Source organism: Salmo salar, chromosome ssa21, assembly GCF_905237065.1.
Source record: "Salmo salar chromosome ssa21, Ssal_v3.1, whole genome shotgun sequence".
Lineage (NCBI taxonomy): Eukaryota > Metazoa > Chordata > Actinopteri > Salmoniformes > Salmonidae > Salmo > Salmo salar.
The window spans coordinates 16,219,027-16,238,079 of NC_059462.1; the positions used below are offsets into that span (position 1 = coordinate 16,219,027).

A 19,053-nucleotide genomic window follows, 5' to 3' on the forward strand; every position below is an offset into this window, starting at 1 on the left:
TTTTCCAGAGCAGCTTATAGTAATGAGTGTATACATTTTCGTACTAGTTCCCCTGAGGGAATCAAACCCACAACCCTAGTATTTCAAATGCTATGCTCTACCAACTGAGCCACATCCTCACGTCTCGGTGTACTCAATTACTGTGTTGTGCATTGTTATTCTTCATGGTGACGGAATGTCTACAGGTGACCTCAGGTGCAGAGCCTCTCATTATTTGGATGCTTCCTTTAGACTCCTTGTATTTATTCTCCTGGTTCAAACTACTTGAATTCGGAGCCATTCGGCTTTGGGAAAAATAGTGACTGGTCGAGATCTGGTGGTTGCATCTCTACATTTTTCCCATCAACTACATGCACTGGAAGAAATGAAAAACAACAGTGTTATGGTCATGGTTTAACAATGATGTTTTGCTGTGGTATGCTATGCATAGTTGTTGCTTTAATATTTGTACATTTATGTTTCTAGAGCCATACTGCAATTGCGCTTCGATTCACGTTTAGCTGGAGTATTTGGCTGTTTTGGCTTCCAGAGTCAATTCGCCATCAAACAGAACATGTAAAATCCTTGGACTTTAAGGAGTGTGCATAATTAGCCTAGTGTATAGACAATACAATTAGGTAAACTAGATATCTATTCAAGATAATACACAGATCACCTGATGCATAATGTTGCATTTTTAAAAGGGAGAAATGATAGATCAGCTAACTGCATGACCATAGTGTCACGTTCGTCGTAGGAACGGACCAAGGCGCAGCGTGAGTATCGTTCCACATCTTTTATTTTAATGTGAAACTTTGCCAGACAAACAAACTATAAACAAAACACAAACCGTGACGACAGAGGTGCTACATGCACTAACTCAAAATAATCTCCCACAAACACAGGTGGGAAAAACAACTACTTAAATATGATCCCCAATTAGAGACAACGATGACCAGCTGCCTCTAATTGGGGATCATACAAAAACCCCAACATAGAAAAACAGAAACTAGAACCAAACAACATAGGACTAAATAAACTAGATAAACCCCCCCAGTCACGCCCTGACCTACTCTACCATAGCAAATAAGAGCTCTCTATGGTCAGGACGTGACACATAGAAAGACTGGGTAAATTTAGGGGTGGAGTTTGACACTACAGCTTTAATGAACAGAGACAGGCCTGTCATGTGATAGTCAGTCTAATTGAGGTGCTTAAGTCTGTGCTTGACTTAGGAAGCCTATCACAGACTTTGAAAGCTGTCTCACTAAGTTTGAACTGATGTTCTTGAGAAATCAGCTACAAATGTTTAAGAGAGGGAGTGGCTTGCACTCAAATACACATTTTCTTTAGTTTTGAAAAATGTAATTAAAAACAATCATCAGTCTTTGAAACAGATAATCAGCAGAATTGTATTACTATTGTACAACATTGCCAGGTGATTATTGCACAGTATTTCTGGTCCAACAAGTTATAGCAAATATAATTGATGTGGTTCCAGCCAGGGGCGGTTCTGGGGGGGGGGCAGTGCCCCTGTGACAACAATTTTGGACCCCCTTGTGGCCCCCCTAAATGTGGAGTATGAAATCATTTTTACATAAATAATTTTTGCTATCGTTCTTTTTTTACATCCGTTATTAGACAGTGGCAACGCGGAACACTAATGATTATGAACATGGCATTTTGCCTGCTAATGCCTGCAATGCAGTGAAGAAAACGATATGACAACAATAACGTCTAATGTAACTGGCCCCTCTAACAGTACAACTGACCCCAGCTTGGCCCCCCCAGTTGAAATGGTCTAGAACCGCCACTGGTTCCAGCTACAGTATATATTGCCTCTCCCTGTTTCAGCATCACGTCAGAACACTGGAGATGAGAAGAGGCGGGTTTACTTTGAAAGGGGCAGTCCTTAGCTGAGTATTTTATTTTATTCAAAACCAACTGATCTGACAACTTTTCAGCGAGTCCATCAGTTTACGTAAAAGGGTTCACCCATTCAAGTGTGAAATTTTACCCAACTGTTGAGAGAACAGCAAAATGGCCCCAATATCCATCAAACGCATTTTAATCAGTGAAAGTGTTGATCCTTGTTGTAAGAAGATCCTACAAGAGAATGGAATCCAAGTTACAGAGAAGCAAAATATGAGTAAGGATGACTTGATTGCGGAGATCAAGGTAAGGGTTTACATATTTTTTCTCATTTGCATGAATTCCTCGTATGACACATTTATTAAGGCATGACGGCATTTTTGTTCCACGATGTCTTTCTAAAATGTGAAAACTTTCACAGTTGGTATCAAATGTATAATAGTTTAGTCATTGGTTGAATAACCTCATCAAAAGTCCCTCTGAAGAAAAAAAACTATGATTTCTGCGTATCAGACAACTGGATTTTATTTTGCGGATGATTTACAGCAGTTGCAGTTTAGTGGATTCTTGCATGTGCGATCTTGTCCTCCTCTCTTTGGTGCCGCGCTATAGTAGTACAGCCTTCTTGGAAATATGATGCAACAGCGCCAAGTATTTTCTGATTTCCCTCGTTTGGCCGACTATAGTCTATAAACAATAGAATTACATTTAGACTGGGGCTTTCTTCCCATTCTACCTAGTACTTTCAAAATGTAGACTATACATAGTTTGATGAATTACACCAGAGGCAACTCATCTAATATTTAGCTTGTCTTCCTCATGACACCATGTGATGCCAAATCAATAACGAATGCGTTTGATTAATGCAAAAATTCCAACTATATAAGCTCATTCCTTATCTCATCAAATTACTCCAATGAACAATAGATCATTTTGTCATGCACTGGCATCACTATGCATATCATCTTTTTTCCTTTTCAATCCACCTCCAGGACTATGATGGCCTGGTGGTTCGATCTGCAACAAAAGTGACAGCTGATGTCATCAATGCTGCTGGTAACCTCAAAATCATTGGAAGAGCTGGGACAGGCGTTGACAATGTGGATGTGGATGCTGCCACTATGAAGGGCATAATTGTCATGAAGTAAGTTTGCAAAATAATAGTGTCATTCGAAATAAGTTCTAAGTCATTGATACATCTGTGTTTCGTTTTAAGGAAACTCCTACAGTTGAAGTCGGAAGTTTACATACACCTTAGCCAAACATATTTAAACTACATTTTTCACAATTCCTGACATTTAATCCTAGTAACAATTCCCTGTCTAAGGTCAGTTAGGATCACCACTTTATTGTTGAATGTAAAATGTCAGAATAATAGTAGAGAGAATGATTTATTTCAGCATTTATTTCTTTCATCACATTCCCAGGGGGTCAGAAGTTTACATACACTCAATTAGTATTTGGTAGAATTGCCTTTAAATTGTTTAACTTGGGTCAAACATTTCGGGTAGCCTTCCACAAGCTTCCCACTGGGATTGACTTGCACTTTTTGGCACCAAAGTACGTTCATCTCTAGGAGACAGAATGCGTCTCCTTCCTGAGCGGTATGACGGCTGTGTGGTCCCATGGTGTTTATACTTGCGTACTATTGTTTGTACAGATGAATGTGGTACCTTCAGACGTTTGGAAATTGCTCCCAGGGATGAACCAGACTTGGGAGCAATTTGACTCATATTATGTCAATTGGCCTATCAGAAGCTTCTAAAGCCATGACATAATTTTCTGGAATTTTCCAAGCTTTTTATAGGCACAGTCAACTTAATGTATGTAAACTTCTGACCCACTGGAATTGTGATACAGTGAATTATAAGTGAAATAATCTGTGTGTAAACAAGTGTTGGGAAAATGACTTGTGTCATGCACAAAGTAGATGTCCTAACCTACTTGCCAAAACAATAGATTGTTAACAAGAAATTTGTGGAGTGGTTGAAAAACAAATTTTAATGACTCCAACCTAAGTGTATGTAAACTTCCGACTTCAAGTGTATGTTTAAATCAAATCACCACAGATCAGTCTTTTCCCTGAATATTAGACTATTGTATGTGTCATTACCCTCTTCTAGCACACCAAGTGGCAACACCATCAGTGCTGCAGAGCTGACATGCACCCTGTTGATGAGCCTCTCAAGGTAAGATGATACAGATGATACAGAATACCTCTCGGGCATAGTTCATGGCATTGGTTAGACATTGCTTTGCACTATACACCCCCATCTGTACTTTTCATCCTACTTTTACAGGAAAGTTTGATATAACTTCATTCAAAACCATTCTCTTCCTAGACATGTGCCCCAAGCAGCCATGTCCATGAAAGCAGGGAACTGGGATCGTAAAAAGGTAAAGAGTATTTTGGCTTCCCTTTTATTTTGACACACAGAGCAATTACTGTCACGTGGTCTGCCCCAGTGTCCATCCAATCATCAATAATTCAATCTGATTCGTAAATCTATGGTGTCTCAAACTCTTCAGGAACCTGGGTCAAAGTTGTGTTAATGATTTTTCAGTTCATGGGCGCAGAGATGTACGGCAAAATACTTGGAATAGTTGGACTTGGAAGAATTGGAAAGGAAGTCGCCAGCAGAATGCAGTCTTTTGGCATGAAGGTTGGTTCATAATCCTAGTAAAACGATCTTTAAAAGCTGCCTACTGTAGCACGATAGTGGTAACTGAATTTGCTTTCGACAGACCATCGGCTATGATCCAATCACCCCTCCTGAGGTGACTGCTACCTGGGGGGTGGAGCAGATGTCCCTGGAGCAGCTGTGGCCCAAGTGTGATTACATCACCGTCCACACTCCCCTCCTGCCTTCTACAGCTGGTGAGTTTTATAGAGGTGGCATGGTTTTGGTACTGGAGGGTAGAAAGTGATTACATCGATTATCAAACAAAAAACATTAATTTCCACTTGAGGTTCAATTGTTGTTTCTCCTAGGACTACTGAACGACACGTCATTTGCTAAGTGCAAGAAAGGTGTAAAGGTCGTGAACTGTGCACGCGGGGGCATCATCGATGAGGATGCTCTCCTCAGAGCTTTGGAGTCTAGACAGTGTGGAGGGGCTGGCCTCGATGTTTTTGTCGAGGCAAGAATACCACATCACATCACATCACATCATTTTTAAAACAAGCCATAGAAAGTTGGTTGCAGTTTAATCCACCAGAAAAGACAGAACAAATATTACAACAAATACTATAGTTAAACTGAAATATATTAATTAATAGAAAAAAAACATTTATTTTGGGAATCAAAAAAAAGGTATAATCTTTGTAAATTATATCATAAATAGGACTGGTGGAGTTATGTCACACATGCAGCTCACAAAAAATATATTGAAATGTCTGCTCTATCCAAAATTACAACCAACTAATTGGAGCATTGCCGCAAAAGTGGTAGGGGAAGAACTTGTCTGTGCATTAAAGATTTAATAACAATAATCACAAAGCAAAAACAGGTTTTTAGACATTTTTGAAAATTTATAAAAAACAACAAAACTGAAATATCACATTTTACATAAACCCTTTACTCAGTACTTTGATCAAATCCAAATCAAATTGATTGGTCACATACACATGTTTAGCAGATGTTATTGCGGGTGTAGCGAAATACTTGTGTTTCTACCTCCGACAGTGCAGTAATATCTAACAAGTAATATCTAACAATTTCACAACATATACCCAATACACACAAATCTAAGTAAAGGAATGGAATTAAGAATATATAAATATATGGACGAGCAATGTCAGAACGGCATAGACTAAGATATAATAGAATATAGTATACTGCTCAAAAAATAAAGGGAACACTAAAATAACACATCCTAGATCTGAATGAATGAAATAATCTTATTAAATACTTTTTTCTTTACATAGTTGAATGTGCTGACAACAAAATCACACAAAAATAATCAATGGAAATCCAATTTATCAACCCATGGAGGTCTGGATTTGGAGTCTCACTCAAAATTAAAGTGGAAAACCACACTACAGGCTGATCCAACTTTGATGTAATGTCCTTAAAACAAGTCAAAATGAGGCTCAGTAGTGTGTGTGGCCTCCACGTGCCTGTATGACCTCCCTACAACGCCTGGGCATGCTCCTGATGAGGTGGCGGATGGTCTCCTGAGGGATCTCCTCCCAGACCTGGACTAAAGCATCCGCTAACTCCTGGACAGTCTGTGGAGCAACGTGGCGTTGGTGGATGGAGCGAGACATGATGTCCCAGATGTGCTCAATTGGATTCAGATCTGGGGAACGGGCGGGCCAGTCCATAGCATCAATGCCTTCCTCTTGCAGGAACTGCTGACACACTCCAGCCACATGAGGTCTAGCATTGTCTTGCATTAGGAGGAACCCTGGTGCCAACCGCACCAGCATATGGTCTCACAAGGGGTCTGAGGATCTCATCTCGGTACCTAATGGCAGTCAGGCTACCTCTGGCGAGCACATGGAGGGCTGTGCGGCCCCTCAAAGAAATGCCACTCCACACCATGACTGACCCACCGCCAAACTGGTCATGCTGGAGGATGTTGCAGGCAGCAGAACGTTCTCCACGGCATCTCCAGACTCTGTCACGTCTGTCACATGTGCTCAGTGTGAACCTGCTTTCATCTGTGAAGAGCTCAGGGCGCCAGTGGCGAATTTGCCAATCTTGGTGTTTTCTGGCAAATGCCAAACGTCCTGCACGGTGTTGGGCTGTAAGCACAACCCCCACCTGTGGACGTCGGGCCCTCATACCACCCTCATGGAGTCTTTTGAGCAGACACATGCACATTTGTGGCCTGCTGGAGGTCATTTTGCAGGGCTCTGGCAGTGCTTCTCCTGCTCCTCCTTGCACAAATGCGGAGGTAGCGGTCCTGCTGCTGGGTTGTTTCCCTCCTACGGCCTCCTCCACGTCTCCTGATGTACTGGCATGTCTCTTGGTAGCGCCTCCATGCTCTTGACACTACACTGACAGACACAGCAAACCTTCTTGCCACAGCTCGCATTGATGTGCCATCCTGGATGAGCTGCACTACTTGAGCCACTTGTGTGGGTTGTAGACTCCGTCTCATGCTACCACTAGAGTGAAACCACCACCAGCATTCAAAAGTGACCAAAACATCAGCCAGGAAGCATAGGAACTGAGAAGTGGTCTGTGGTTACCACCTGCAGAACCACTCCTTTATTGGGGGTGTCTTGCTAATTGCCCATAATTTCCACCTGTTGTCTATTCCATTTGCACAACAGCATGTGAAATGTATTGTCAATCAGTGTTGCTTCCTAAGTGGACAGTTTGATTTCACAGAAGTGTGATTGACTTGGAGTTACATTGTGTTGTTTAAGTGTTCCCTTTATTTTTTTGAGCAGTGTATATACATAAGAGATGAGTAATGCAAAATATGTAAACATTATTAAAGTGACTAGTGTTCCATTTATTAAAGTGGCCAGTGATTTCAAGTCTATGTATATAGTCAGCAGCCTCTAATGTGCTAGTGATGGCTATTTAACAGTCTGATGGCCTTGAGATAGAAGCTGTTATTCAGTCTCTGTCCGATGCACCTGTACTAACCTCACCTTCTGGATGGTAGCGGGGTGAACCGGCAGTGGCTTGGGTGGTTGTTGTCCTTGATCAGCTTTTTGGCCTTCCTGCGACATCGGGTGCTGTAGGTGTCCTGGAGGGCAGGTAGTTTGCCCCCGGTGATTCATTGGGCAGACAGCACCACCCTCTGGAGAGCCATGAGGTTGTGGGCTGTGCAGTTGCCGTACCAGGTGGTGATACAGCCCGACAGGATGCTCTCAATTGTGCATCTGTAAGAGATTGTGAAGGTTTTAGGTGGCAAGCCACATTTTCTCAGCCTTCAAAGGTTGAAGAGGTGCTGTCTGTGTGGGTGGACCATTTCAGTTTGTCAGCGATGTGTACGCCGAGGAACTTGAAGCTTTCCACCTTATCCACTGTGGTACCGTCGATGTGGATAGGGGGGTGCTCCCTCTGCTGTTTCCTGTAGTCCGTGATCATCTCCTTTGTTTTTTTGACGTTGAGTGAGAGATTATTTTCCTGGCACCACACTCCCAGAGGTCTCACCTCCTTTTGTAGGCTGTCTCATCATTGTTGGTAATCAAGCCTACTACTGTTGTGTCATCTGCAAACTTGATGATTGAGCTGGAGGCGTGCTTGGCCACACAGTCATAGAAGAACAGGGCACACAGGAGGGGGCTGAGCACGCACCCTTGTGGGGCCCCAGTGTTGAGGATCAGTGAAGTGAAGGTGTGGTTTCCTACCTTCACCACCTGGGGGCGGCCCGTCAGGACCCAGTTACACAGGGCGGGGTTCAGACCTAGGGCCTCGAGCTTAATGATGAGCTTGGAAGGTACTATGGTGTTGAATGCTGAGCTATAGTCAATGAACAGCATTCTTACATAGGTATTCCTCTTGTCCAGATGGGTTGAAGCACCTTTGACAGAGATTACAGTCTCAAGTCTTCTTGGGTATGACGCTACAAGCTTGCCACATCTGTATTTAGGGAGTTTCTCCCATTCTTCTCTGCAGATCCTCTCAAGCTCTGTCAGGTTGGATGGGGAGTGTCGCTGCACAGCTATTTTCAGGTCTCTCCAGAGATGTTAGACCGGGTTCAAGTCCGGGCTCCAGCTGGGACGCTCAAGGACATTCAGAGGCTTGTCCCGAAGCCACTCCTGCATTGTCTTGGCTGTGTGCTTAGGGTCGTTGTCCTGTTGGAAGATGAACCTTCGCCCCAGTCAGAGGTTGTGAGCGCTCTTGAGCAGGTTTTCATCAAGAATCTCTCTGTTTATTTTTATTTATTTAACCTTTATTTAACTAGGCAAGTCAGTAAAGAACAAAGGCCGTCATAGTAAATACGAATTTGTGAGGATGGCGCCGACAGAGAGGGCTGCCTCGTTTCTAGTCCTTAGGAAACTTTGCAGTATTTTGTTTTTTTTACAAGCATTTTGCTACACTCGCAATAACATCTGCTAACCATGTGTATGTGACCAATAAAATTGAATTTGATTTGGCCTACACCGGCCAAACCCGGACGACGCTGGGCCAGTTGTGCACCGCCCTATGGGACTCCCAATCACGGCCGGTTGTGATACAGCCTGGATTCAAACCAGGGTGTCTGTAGTGACGCCTCTAGCACTGAGATGCAGTGCCTTAGACCGCTGCGCCACTCGGGAGCCTGTTCATCTTTCCCTCGATCCTTACTAATCTCTCATTCCCTGCTGCTGAGAAACATCCCCAGAGCATGATTCTGCAACCACCATGTTTCAACCTGGGGATGGTGTCACGTTTCCTTCAGACATAATGCTTGGCATTCAGGCCAAAGAGTTCAATATTGGTTTCATCAGACCAGAGAATCTTGTTTCTCTTCACCTCCCTGACCAAGGCCCTTCTCCCCCAATTGCACAATTTGGCCAGGCGGCCAGCTGTAGGAAGAATCTTGGTGTTCCAAACTTCTTTCATTTAAAAGTGATGGAGGCCACTGTGTTTTTGGGGACCTTCAATGCTGCAGAAATTGTTGGTACCCTTCCCCAGATCTGTGCCTTGACACAGTCCTATCTTGGAGCTCTACGGACAATTCCTTCGACCTCATGGCTTGGTTTTTGCTCTGACATGCACTGTCAACTGTGGGACCTTATATAGACAGGTGTGTGCCTTTCCAAATCATGTCCAATCAATTGAATTTACCACAGGGGGACTCCAATCAGGTTGTAGAAACATTTCAAGGATGATCAATGGAAGCAGGATGGACCTGAGCTCAATTTCGAGACTCATAGCAAAGGGTCTGAATACTTATGTAAATAAGGTATTTCTGTTTTTGTTTTTTTAAACATTTGCAAAAATGTCTTAAATTGTTTTCGCTTTGTCATAGGGTATTGTGTGTAGATTGAAGAGGGAATTTATTTAATTTAATCGATTTTAGAATAAAGCTGTAACGTAACAAAATGTGGAAACAGTTAAGGGGTCTGAATACTTTCCGAATGCACCCTATGTACAGTACCTGTCAAAAGTTTGGAAACATCTACTCATTCAAGGGGTTTTCTTTATTTTTACTGTTTTCCACATTGAAATAACACATGGAATCGTGTAGTAACCTAAATATATCACATACAGTGTCACCAGCAAAGCACCATCACACCTCCTCCTCCATGCTTCATGGTGGGAACCACACATGCAGAGATCATCCGTTCACCTACTCTGCGTCTCACAAAGACATGGCGGTTGGAACCAAGAATCTCACATTTGGACTCATCAGACCAAAGGACAGATTTCCACAGGTCTAATGTCCATTGCTCGTGTTTCTTGGCCCAAGCAAGTCTCTTTTTCTTATTGGTGTCCTTTAGTAGTGGTTTCTTTGCAGCAATTCGACCATGAAGGCCTGATTCACACAGTCTCTTCTGAACAGTTGATGTTGAGATGTGTCTGTTACTTGAACTCTGTGAAGCATTTATTTGGGATGCAATTTCTGAGGCTGGTATCCCTAATGAACTTATCCTCTGCAGCAGAGGTAACTCTGGGTCTTCCTTTCCCTGTGGCAGTCCTCATAAGAGCCAGTTTCATCATAGCGCTTGATGGTTTTCGCGACTGCACTTGAAGAAAGTTCTTGAAATTGTCCATATTGACTGACCTTAATGTCTTAAAGTAATGATGGACTGTTGTTTTTCTTTGCTTATTTGAGCTGTTCTTGCCATAATATGGACTTGGTCTTTTACCAAATAGGGCTATCTTCTGTATACCGCCCCTACCTTGTCACAACACAACTGATTGGCTCAAACGCATGCATTCCAGGTGACTACCTCATGAAGCTGGTTGAGAGAATGCCAAGAGTGTGCAAACCTGTCAAAGGCAAAGGCTGGTTACTTTGAAGAATATAAAATATATTTTGATTTGTTTAATACTTTTGGTTACTACATGATTCCATATGTGTTATTTCATAGGTTTGAAAAAAAGTCATAGTCAATTGATTTAATAACACTCAGCAAAAATTATCTTTAATTTACAATCTGTAGAAACTATGAGAACAAGATTCAGAACTTTTGTGAAACAGGAGAGTTGAACAATATGTGGCAAATAGAAATCAAACCGGATGGTCTTCAGAGATGGATGGGAATGGTTGAGGGTAGCTGAAGGATGGGACTAAAAACAAACAAGATAACTAATGCAAAATATACTGTCTGTAAAATGAATATAGTATGTATAAGCTGGAAGTAGAACCCAAAGTGTTGTTTACCATAGTTTACTCCAATTAGGGGGGAGGGTTAGGGGGAAAATAATAAATAAAAAAGATATATACACTACCGTTCAAAAGTTTGAGGTCACTTAGAAATGTCCTTGTTTTTGAAAGAAAAGCAAATTTTTTGTCCATTAAAATAACATCAAATTGATCAGAAATACAGTTTAGGCATTGTTAATTTTGTAAATGACTATTGTAGCTGGAAACGGCTGAATTTGAATGGAATATCTACATAGGCGTACAGAGGCCCATTATCAGCAACCATCACTCCTGTTACAATGGCATGTTATGTTAGCTAATCCAAGTTTATCATTTTAAAAGGCTAATTGATCATTAGAAAACCCTTTTGCAGTTATGTTAGCACAGCTGAAAATGGTTGTGCTGATTTAAAGAAGCAATACAACTGGCCTTCTATGGACTAGTTGAATATCTGGAGCATCAGCATTTGTGGGTTCGATTACAGGCTCAAAATGGCCAGAAACAAAGAACTTTCTTCTGAAACTCATCAGTCTATTCGTGTTCTGAGAAATGAAGGCTATTCCATGCGAGAAATTGCCAAGAAACTGAAGATTTCGTACAGCGCTGTGTACTACTCCCTTCACAGAACAGCGCAAACTGGCTCTAACCAGAATAGAAAGAGGAGTGGGAGGCCCCGGTGCACAACTGAACAAGAGGACAAGTACATTAAAGTGTCTAGTTTGAGAAACAGACGCCTCACAAGTCCTCAACTGGCAGCTTCATTACCCGCAAAACACCAGTCTCAACGTCAACAGTGAAGAGGCGACTCCGGGATGCTGGCCTTCTGGGCAGAGTTCCTCTGTTCAGTGTCTGTGTTCTTTTGCCTATCTTAATCTTTTCTTTTTATTGGCCAGTCTGAGATGTGGCTTTTTCTTTGCAACTCTGCCTAGAAGGCCAACATCCCGGAGTCGCATCTTCACTGTTAACAGACAAAAATGTGCTTTCTTTCGAAAACAATAATTTCTAAGTGACCCCAAACGGTAGTGTATATATTTATTTATTTACAAAATATATCCATATTTATTTACATAAATAAATGGGGGATTGGAAATTATACAGACAATTACATTGATAGAAGCCACAATATATCTGCAATATTAAAGCTGATTTACCCACTAAAAAAATAATCACTTAAACCACAAATATTTTATTAATTAATATTTTATTTTACTTGTCTTCCCTTCAGTATTGCCAGTCTCACATCATGGCGTTACATTCTTTCCCAGGAACCCCCAAAGAACCGTGCCCTGGTGAACCATCCCAATGTGATTAGCTGTCCTCACCTGGGAGCCAGTACAAAGGAGGCCCAGGCACGCTGTGGGCAGGACATTGCTCTGCAGATTGTGGACATGGTGATGGGCAAGAGCTTGGTTGGAGCAGTGAGTTCTTCTCTCCTATTACAGTCAAGCAAATGCCTATAGGTGCCCGATTCTAATAGGTTTTTTCTTTGATTGTTTCAGTGTTGCAATGGTTAGAAAAACTGTTCCCTTCAGACCTTGAAACTTTCCTGAAATGAACGTGTTAGTAACAATGTAACACAAAATGTAACCCTCAAGGTTGTTCACAAAGGATTCTAATGATACATTCTTGCAACGAAAACTATATTCAATATTGAGTCATACTTTGCAATACAATTAAGATAGTTAAAATCAAATCGCATTTTATTTGTCACATGCTTCGTAAACAGGTGTAGACTATCAGTGAAATGCTTTCTTACGGATCCTTCCCAACAATGCAGGGAGAAATAGTGGGAAATAATATAAAAATGATAACACAAGGAATAAATACATGATAAGTAACGAAAACTTGTCTATATACACGGACTGCCAGTACCAAGTATATGTGCAGGGGTACGAGGTAATTGAGGTAGATATGTACATATAGGTAGGGATAAAGTGACTAGGCAACAGGATAGATAATAAACAGTAGCAGCAGCGTATGTGATGAGTCAGAAGAGTTAGTGCAAAAGGGGTCAATGCAGATAGTCCAGGAAGGTTTGTGGTTAACTATTTAGCAGTCTTATGGCTTGGGGTTAGAACCTGTTCAGGGGACGGTTGGTTGTTTGGTTAGTTCGTTTTACACATGAAGTGTAGTAAAACCGGTTGGGCAAAAACAATGCATCTCAATCCAATAGAGCTTCTTGATACACTTTTCAGTTCCTCATTCCAAATTATAAACCGGGTGGTTCGAGCACTGAATGCTGATTGGCTGAAAGCCGTTGTATATTTAAGTGAAAATGCCCGAGAAGCCGGTGTTTGGAGGACATTGGAACAGGTGTTGTAACTACCAATTGGATACCAACATTTTTTTTTTTGTCTCGCGGGCTGGAATGAAGTGCCCGGCGGGCCGGACAACTGACTAGGTATCCCCCTTTTCCTAACTTACAGTCATGTCAAACAGTGTAGCCAGAATAACAACAAAGTAGCTGCATTTGCAGTTGTATAAGCTGTTTTCTAGTGACATTTATTTGGATACATGCATAACAATGAGCTAATGAGGAAGAGCTAGCCAATAACACATCAAACACAATCTCTCCAAACTGAAGCTGGAAAGACAGAAAACTAGCTGCACTTCATTTTACCTGTTTGGGGTGTGTGTGTGTGTGTGTGTGTGTGTGTGTGTGTGTGTGTGTGTGTGTGTGTGTGTGTGTGTGTGTGTGTGTATGTGTATGTGTGTGTATTTATATATACAGTACCAGTCAAAAGTTTGGACACACCTACTCATTCCAGGGTTTTTCTTTATTTTTACTATTTTCAAAACTTTGAAATAGCACACATTGAATCATTTAGTAACCAAAAACGTGTTTGGGATGTGTTGGACCACAGAGTGAAGGAAAAACAGCCAACAAGTGCTCAGCATATGTGGGAACTCCTTCAAGACTGTTGGAAAAGCATTCCAGGTGAAGCTGGTTGAGAGAATGCTAAAAGTGTGCAAAGCTGTCATCAAGGCAAAGGGTAGCTACTTTGAAGAATCTCAAATATATTTTGATTTGTTTAACACTTTTTAGTTTACTACATGATTTAATATGTTATTTCATAGTTTTGATGTATTCACTATTATTCTACAATGTAGAAAACGGTCAAAATAAAGAAAAACCCTTGAATGAGTAGGTGTTCTAACCAGTTTTTTTGTAAATATATATATATATATATATATATATATAACAACACACAGCCATTAATGTCTAAACCACTGGCAACAAAAGTGAGTACACCCCTAAGTGAAAATGTCCAAATTGGGCCCAAAGTGTCAATATTTTGTGTGGCCACCATCATTTTCCAGCATTGCCTTAACCCTCTTGGGCATGGAGTTCACCAGAGCTTCACAGGTTGCCACTGGAGTCCTCTTCCACTCCTCCATGATGACATCACAGAGCTGGTGGGTGTTAGAGACCTTGCACTCCTCCACCTTCCGTTTGAGGATGCCCCACAGATGCTCAATAGGGTTTAGGTCTGGAGACATGCTTGGCCAGTCCATCACCTTTACCCTCAGCTTCTTTAGCAAGGCAGTGGTCGTCTTGGAGGTGTGTTTGGGGTCGTTATCATGTTGGAAGACTGCCCTGCGGCCCAGTCTCCGAAGGGAGGGGATCATGCTCTGCTTCAGTATGTCACAGTACATGTTGGCATTCATGGTTCCCTCAATGAACTGTAGCTCCCCAGTGCCGGCAGCACTCATGCAGCCCCAGACCATGACACTCCCACCACCATGCTTGACTGTAGGCAGGACACACTTGTCTTTGTACTCCTCACCTGGTTTCCGCCACACACGCTTGACACCATCTGAACCAAATAAGTTTATCTTGGTCTCATCAGACCACAGGACATGGTTCCAGTAATCCATGTCCTTAGTCTGCTTGTCTTCAGCAAACTGTTTGCGGGCTTTCTTGTGCATCATCTTTAGAAGAGGCTTCCTTCTGGGACGACAGCCGTGCAGACCAATTTGATGCAGTGTGCGGCGTATGGTCTGAGCACTCATGCTGGCAGCACTCATACGTCTATTTCCCAAAGACAACCTCTGGATATGAAGCTGAGCACGTGCACTCAACTTCTTTGGTCGACCATGGCGAGGCCTGTTCTGAGTGGAACCTGTCCTGTTAAACCGCTGTATGGTCTTGGCCATCGTGCTGCAGCTCAGTTTCAGGGTCTTGGCAATCTTCTTATAGCCCAGGCCATCTTTATGTAGAGCAACAATTCTTTTTTTCAGATCCTCAGATAGTTCTTTGCCATGAGGTGCCATGTTGAACTTCCAGTGACCAGTCAGTATGAGGGAATGTGAGAGCGATGACACCAAATTTAACACACCTGCTCCCCATTCACACCTGAGACCCTGTAACACTAACGAGTCACATGACACCGGGGAGGGAAAATGGCTAATTGCGCCCAATTTGGACATTTTCACTTAGGGGTGTACTCACTTTTGTTGCCAGCGGTTTAGACATTAATGGCTGTGTGTTGAGTTATTTTGAGGGGACAGCAAATGTACACTGTTATACAAGCTGTACACTCACTACTTTACATTGTAGCAAAGTGTCATTTCTTCAGTGTTGTCACATGAAAAGATATAATCAAATATTTACAAAAATGTGAGGGGTGTACTCACTTTTGTGAGATACTATATATATAGTATCTCACATATATATATATACGCTGATTCATGATTTCGACTCACTGAGAAAAGCTTCCTGCCTGTCTCATCCCGACTCCCAACACGTTCATTACTATGCGACAGCTGGAGATCAAATTTGACTATTGAAATAATGTTGCAGGCTCCACCTGTTTACGAACAGTGAAAAGCTTACTTACTGACCCTTTCCAACAATGCAGAGAGAAAGAAAATAGAGAAATAATAGAAAAGTAAAACACATAATAATAAATACACAATGAGAAACAATAACTTGGCTATATACACGGGGTACCAGTACCGAGTCGATGTGCAGGGGTCCAAGGTAGATAGGTACATGTAACTAGGAATAAACAGTAGCAGCAGCGTATGTGATGAGTAAAAAAGTTTGCGCAAAAAGGGTCAATGTAGATAGTCCGGGTAGCTATATGGTTAGATATATGGGTAGATATAAGCTTTTCAGGGTCCTGTTGGTTCCAGACTTGGTGAATCGGTACCGCTTTCTGTGTGGTAGCAGAGAGAACAATCTATGACTTGGGTGGCTGGAGTCTGACCAATTTTAGGGCCTTCTTCGGACACTGCCTGGTATAGAAGACCTGGATGGCACCTGGTATAGAAGCTTCTGTAGCACCTTGTGGTCGGATGCCAAGCAGTTGTCATACCAAGCGGTGACTGTTAAAGGAATTTTATATCTTGATGATAATAATCAATAATCAATTCGCCTTGACTAATGCCCAAGGTTTGTAAGACAATGGGTTAAAATAATTAGGCAAGGACTCAGCTTTCTGCAAAAGGTTTCTGTAGCTTTATTCATGAGAACGTTCTGGCGTCAGGATAACAAAACAGTCATTATATAGTTCTTGCTTACTTACGCACATACATTTACACACAATCTGTTGGTGACCTGCAACCCCCATTGACTTCTCACGCTGTTTATCACCTTCTGGCTCAGCCTGTTCCTTTCCTTCAAGGTTAGGAACTCTTTGAAGTTTTACTCCCTTGACCATCTGCTTCTCTATCTCTCTATACTAATTGCATACACACATTTCTTTCCCTCTCCAGTGGTTCCTGGACTTTCCGGAACTAATCAGACCAATCGATCCCTACATTGATTATTACATTGATTATTCATTAACCATGCTGTATGACTAATAATTCATCATGGTTTATTGATTCATTTACCTTTATTAGATAATTCTCTTATCAGTGACGCAACCTGTCAAGATGCTCTCAATGGTGCAGATGTATTACTTTTTTTGATAGGTTACATGTTGTGCAATTTGGTGTGTGCAGGTGAATGCCCAGTTTTTGGCAAGCACATTCACCCCCGAGTCTCACCAGTGGATCAAACTTGGAGAGGCCATAGGAGCTGCGCTGAAATCATGCACCACCTCTAAACAACCCTTCAGCCAAGTCCAAATCATAACTCAAGGTAAGCGCTGCAAGGCATTAGACTGTGTCCTAATATCCTTCAGTTGCTTCATTTTCTCTGAAACTGCTGATCAGGCTTGATAGATGAAAAGATGTGTTAACATTACATGACCACTGTTCTCAGATCAGTGATCATAGGGTAAAGGAGACGATGGATGCCATTCAAGCGCACATGTATTAGTGGAAGATTTTGTTGTGCTTTGGTTTGTCTACCCCTAGTGGTATAATGGTGTAAATCACGAAAGTGTGGGCTCTGGCCATGCAAACTGAACATGGTCTGTTGTTTTTATCACAATCTAGGAGACTGCTTGAAAGATTCCTCCGCTTACATGACCTCAGCAGTAATGGTTGGATTACTTAGTGATGGGTCCCAGAGTTGCCCCAACCTGGTCAATTCACTGACCCTGGCCAAGGAATCTGGAATCACGGTAAAATGGCCCCCATTGACACTTGGCTAAAGGTCATATTTTATTAATGACCTATCTTGTGTAATATAAATAAATAATCTTATTTGAGATGGACGACGTTCTTTTTAAATCTCAGGTAACCAGAAACCACAGTGAGGGTCTAACTCAAGGTGCATGTGAGGTGGAGATCTCTGTCAACAGCTGCAGCTACAGAGCTACTGGTTCAGTCCAGGGAGGAGTACCAGTCTTGTTGGAGCTGAACCGCAGCGTGTTCCGACAGCCGGTCTCTCTCACTGGCAACCTGCTGTTCTTCAAGGCCGTGGCGTCTCCTCCGCTCCTGCCCTCTGTGACTGGTGAGAAAGCTATTTTTTTCACATTGTAACCTCACTATTGACTAATTGAGCCATTCTGTCTATTCAGCACAAGATTAGCAAGTTATACCGCCTTTTTTTGCTACTTATTTGACATAATCAAACTTGAATGATTTCTCTTTTCAGTTTGCATTCTTAACTCTTACTTTTTCGGCCTTTTCCCATCGGGATGTGTTTACACCAAGCTAGCACTTGACAGCAAGCTTCTCATGGCTGTAAATGCAAGATGACCAGAATAACTGTGGACACGTATTTTACCTTGACTGTCTCCCACTCTTTCCTCAGGTTTGCTGGCTAAGGCAGGAGTGGAAATGGAGTCATTCAGTGCCCCTGCAGCTCGTAGTGGAGATCAGTGGTACTGTGTGGGGTTATCCTCTCTCTTGGGGGACCTTGGTGCCTTAAAACTTTTAGTGAAAGCAGCAGCACAGGTCTCTGTGTAAATGGCAGTGAGAGCGCATTGTTACAATGCTGAAGGACCAGTAGAGCATTCCAATGTCTAAAAATCTAACCACTGAAGATTTGAGTAATCTAAATGGTTTCTTTTGGCCTTTTAGTGTTTCAATACTTAGTTTACAACACGTAGAAAGTATTTGTTTTATTTAACATTACACATCTAGAAAAAAATACTAAAAAGGTCATTTCTATTGTAGAGATGCTGACTGTGTAGAATTTAATAAATACCTGTTACATTATTACAATTGTTTTATATTTTCTTGTATTCTGTACTTGCCGATTTTGCGAAATTTTCTCAATGTCAACACACCAGGAGGAAGGCAGCTGAAATGGAAAACAAAAAAACAATCCATCTCATATGACCAATAAACTCATATGGATTTTGCTGTGCACCCTAGGTTTCTATGGTGACTAGCCTATTTCGAGAAAAAAATATTCCCTTGGGTGCAATAGAGATGAAATATGCTATGTTAGTTTACCAGCCTTTGATATACTGTATATTTAATAAATGTAATGTCCTGTTATTTCAACAGCGATGCCTAAAGTAAAATGTCCATCACTTAGATGATTTTACTTAGCAGTAAGCAGTGAGGTTGTGAACCACAAAGCCAGTGTTG

At 41.9% G+C, this 19,053-nt stretch overlaps 1 protein-coding gene across 1 annotated transcript; it reads left to right on the plus strand.

The window, feature by feature from the left end:
• Positions 1-1,883: 1,883 nt before the first annotated feature.
• Positions 1,884-18,675, plus strand: LOC106581777 (D-3-phosphoglycerate dehydrogenase). The gene is made up of 12 exons (XM_014164071.2): positions 1,884-2,157; positions 2,844-2,995; positions 3,975-4,040; positions 4,194-4,248; positions 4,416-4,514; positions 4,597-4,729; positions 4,844-4,992; positions 12,381-12,533; positions 17,068-17,206; positions 17,506-17,633; positions 17,749-17,965; positions 18,269-18,675. Exons 1-12 carry the CDS (start codon positions 2,020-2,022, stop codon positions 18,421-18,423), a joined length of 1,584 nt encoding a protein of 527 aa, XP_014019546.1. The 5' UTR covers positions 1,884-2,019; the 3' UTR covers positions 18,424-18,675.
• Positions 18,676-19,053: the final 378 nt, after the last annotated feature.

What these genes read in the sequence shown, in the direction of transcription:
- LOC106581777 (XM_014164071.2), top strand. Translation starts at nt 2,020, where the DNA reads ATGGCCCCAATATCCATCAAACGCATTTTAATCAGTGAAAGTGTTGAT. An exon ending in ACTTGATTGCGGAGATCAAG is followed by an intron (nt 2,158 to 2,843) that starts GTAAGGGTTTAC and finishes ATCCACCTCCAG; the next exon opens with GACTATGATGGCCTGGTGGT. An exon ending in AAGGGCATAATTGTCATGAA is followed by an intron (nt 2,996 to 3,974) that starts GTAAGTTTGCAA and finishes ACCCTCTTCTAG; the next exon opens with CACACCAAGTGGCAACACCA.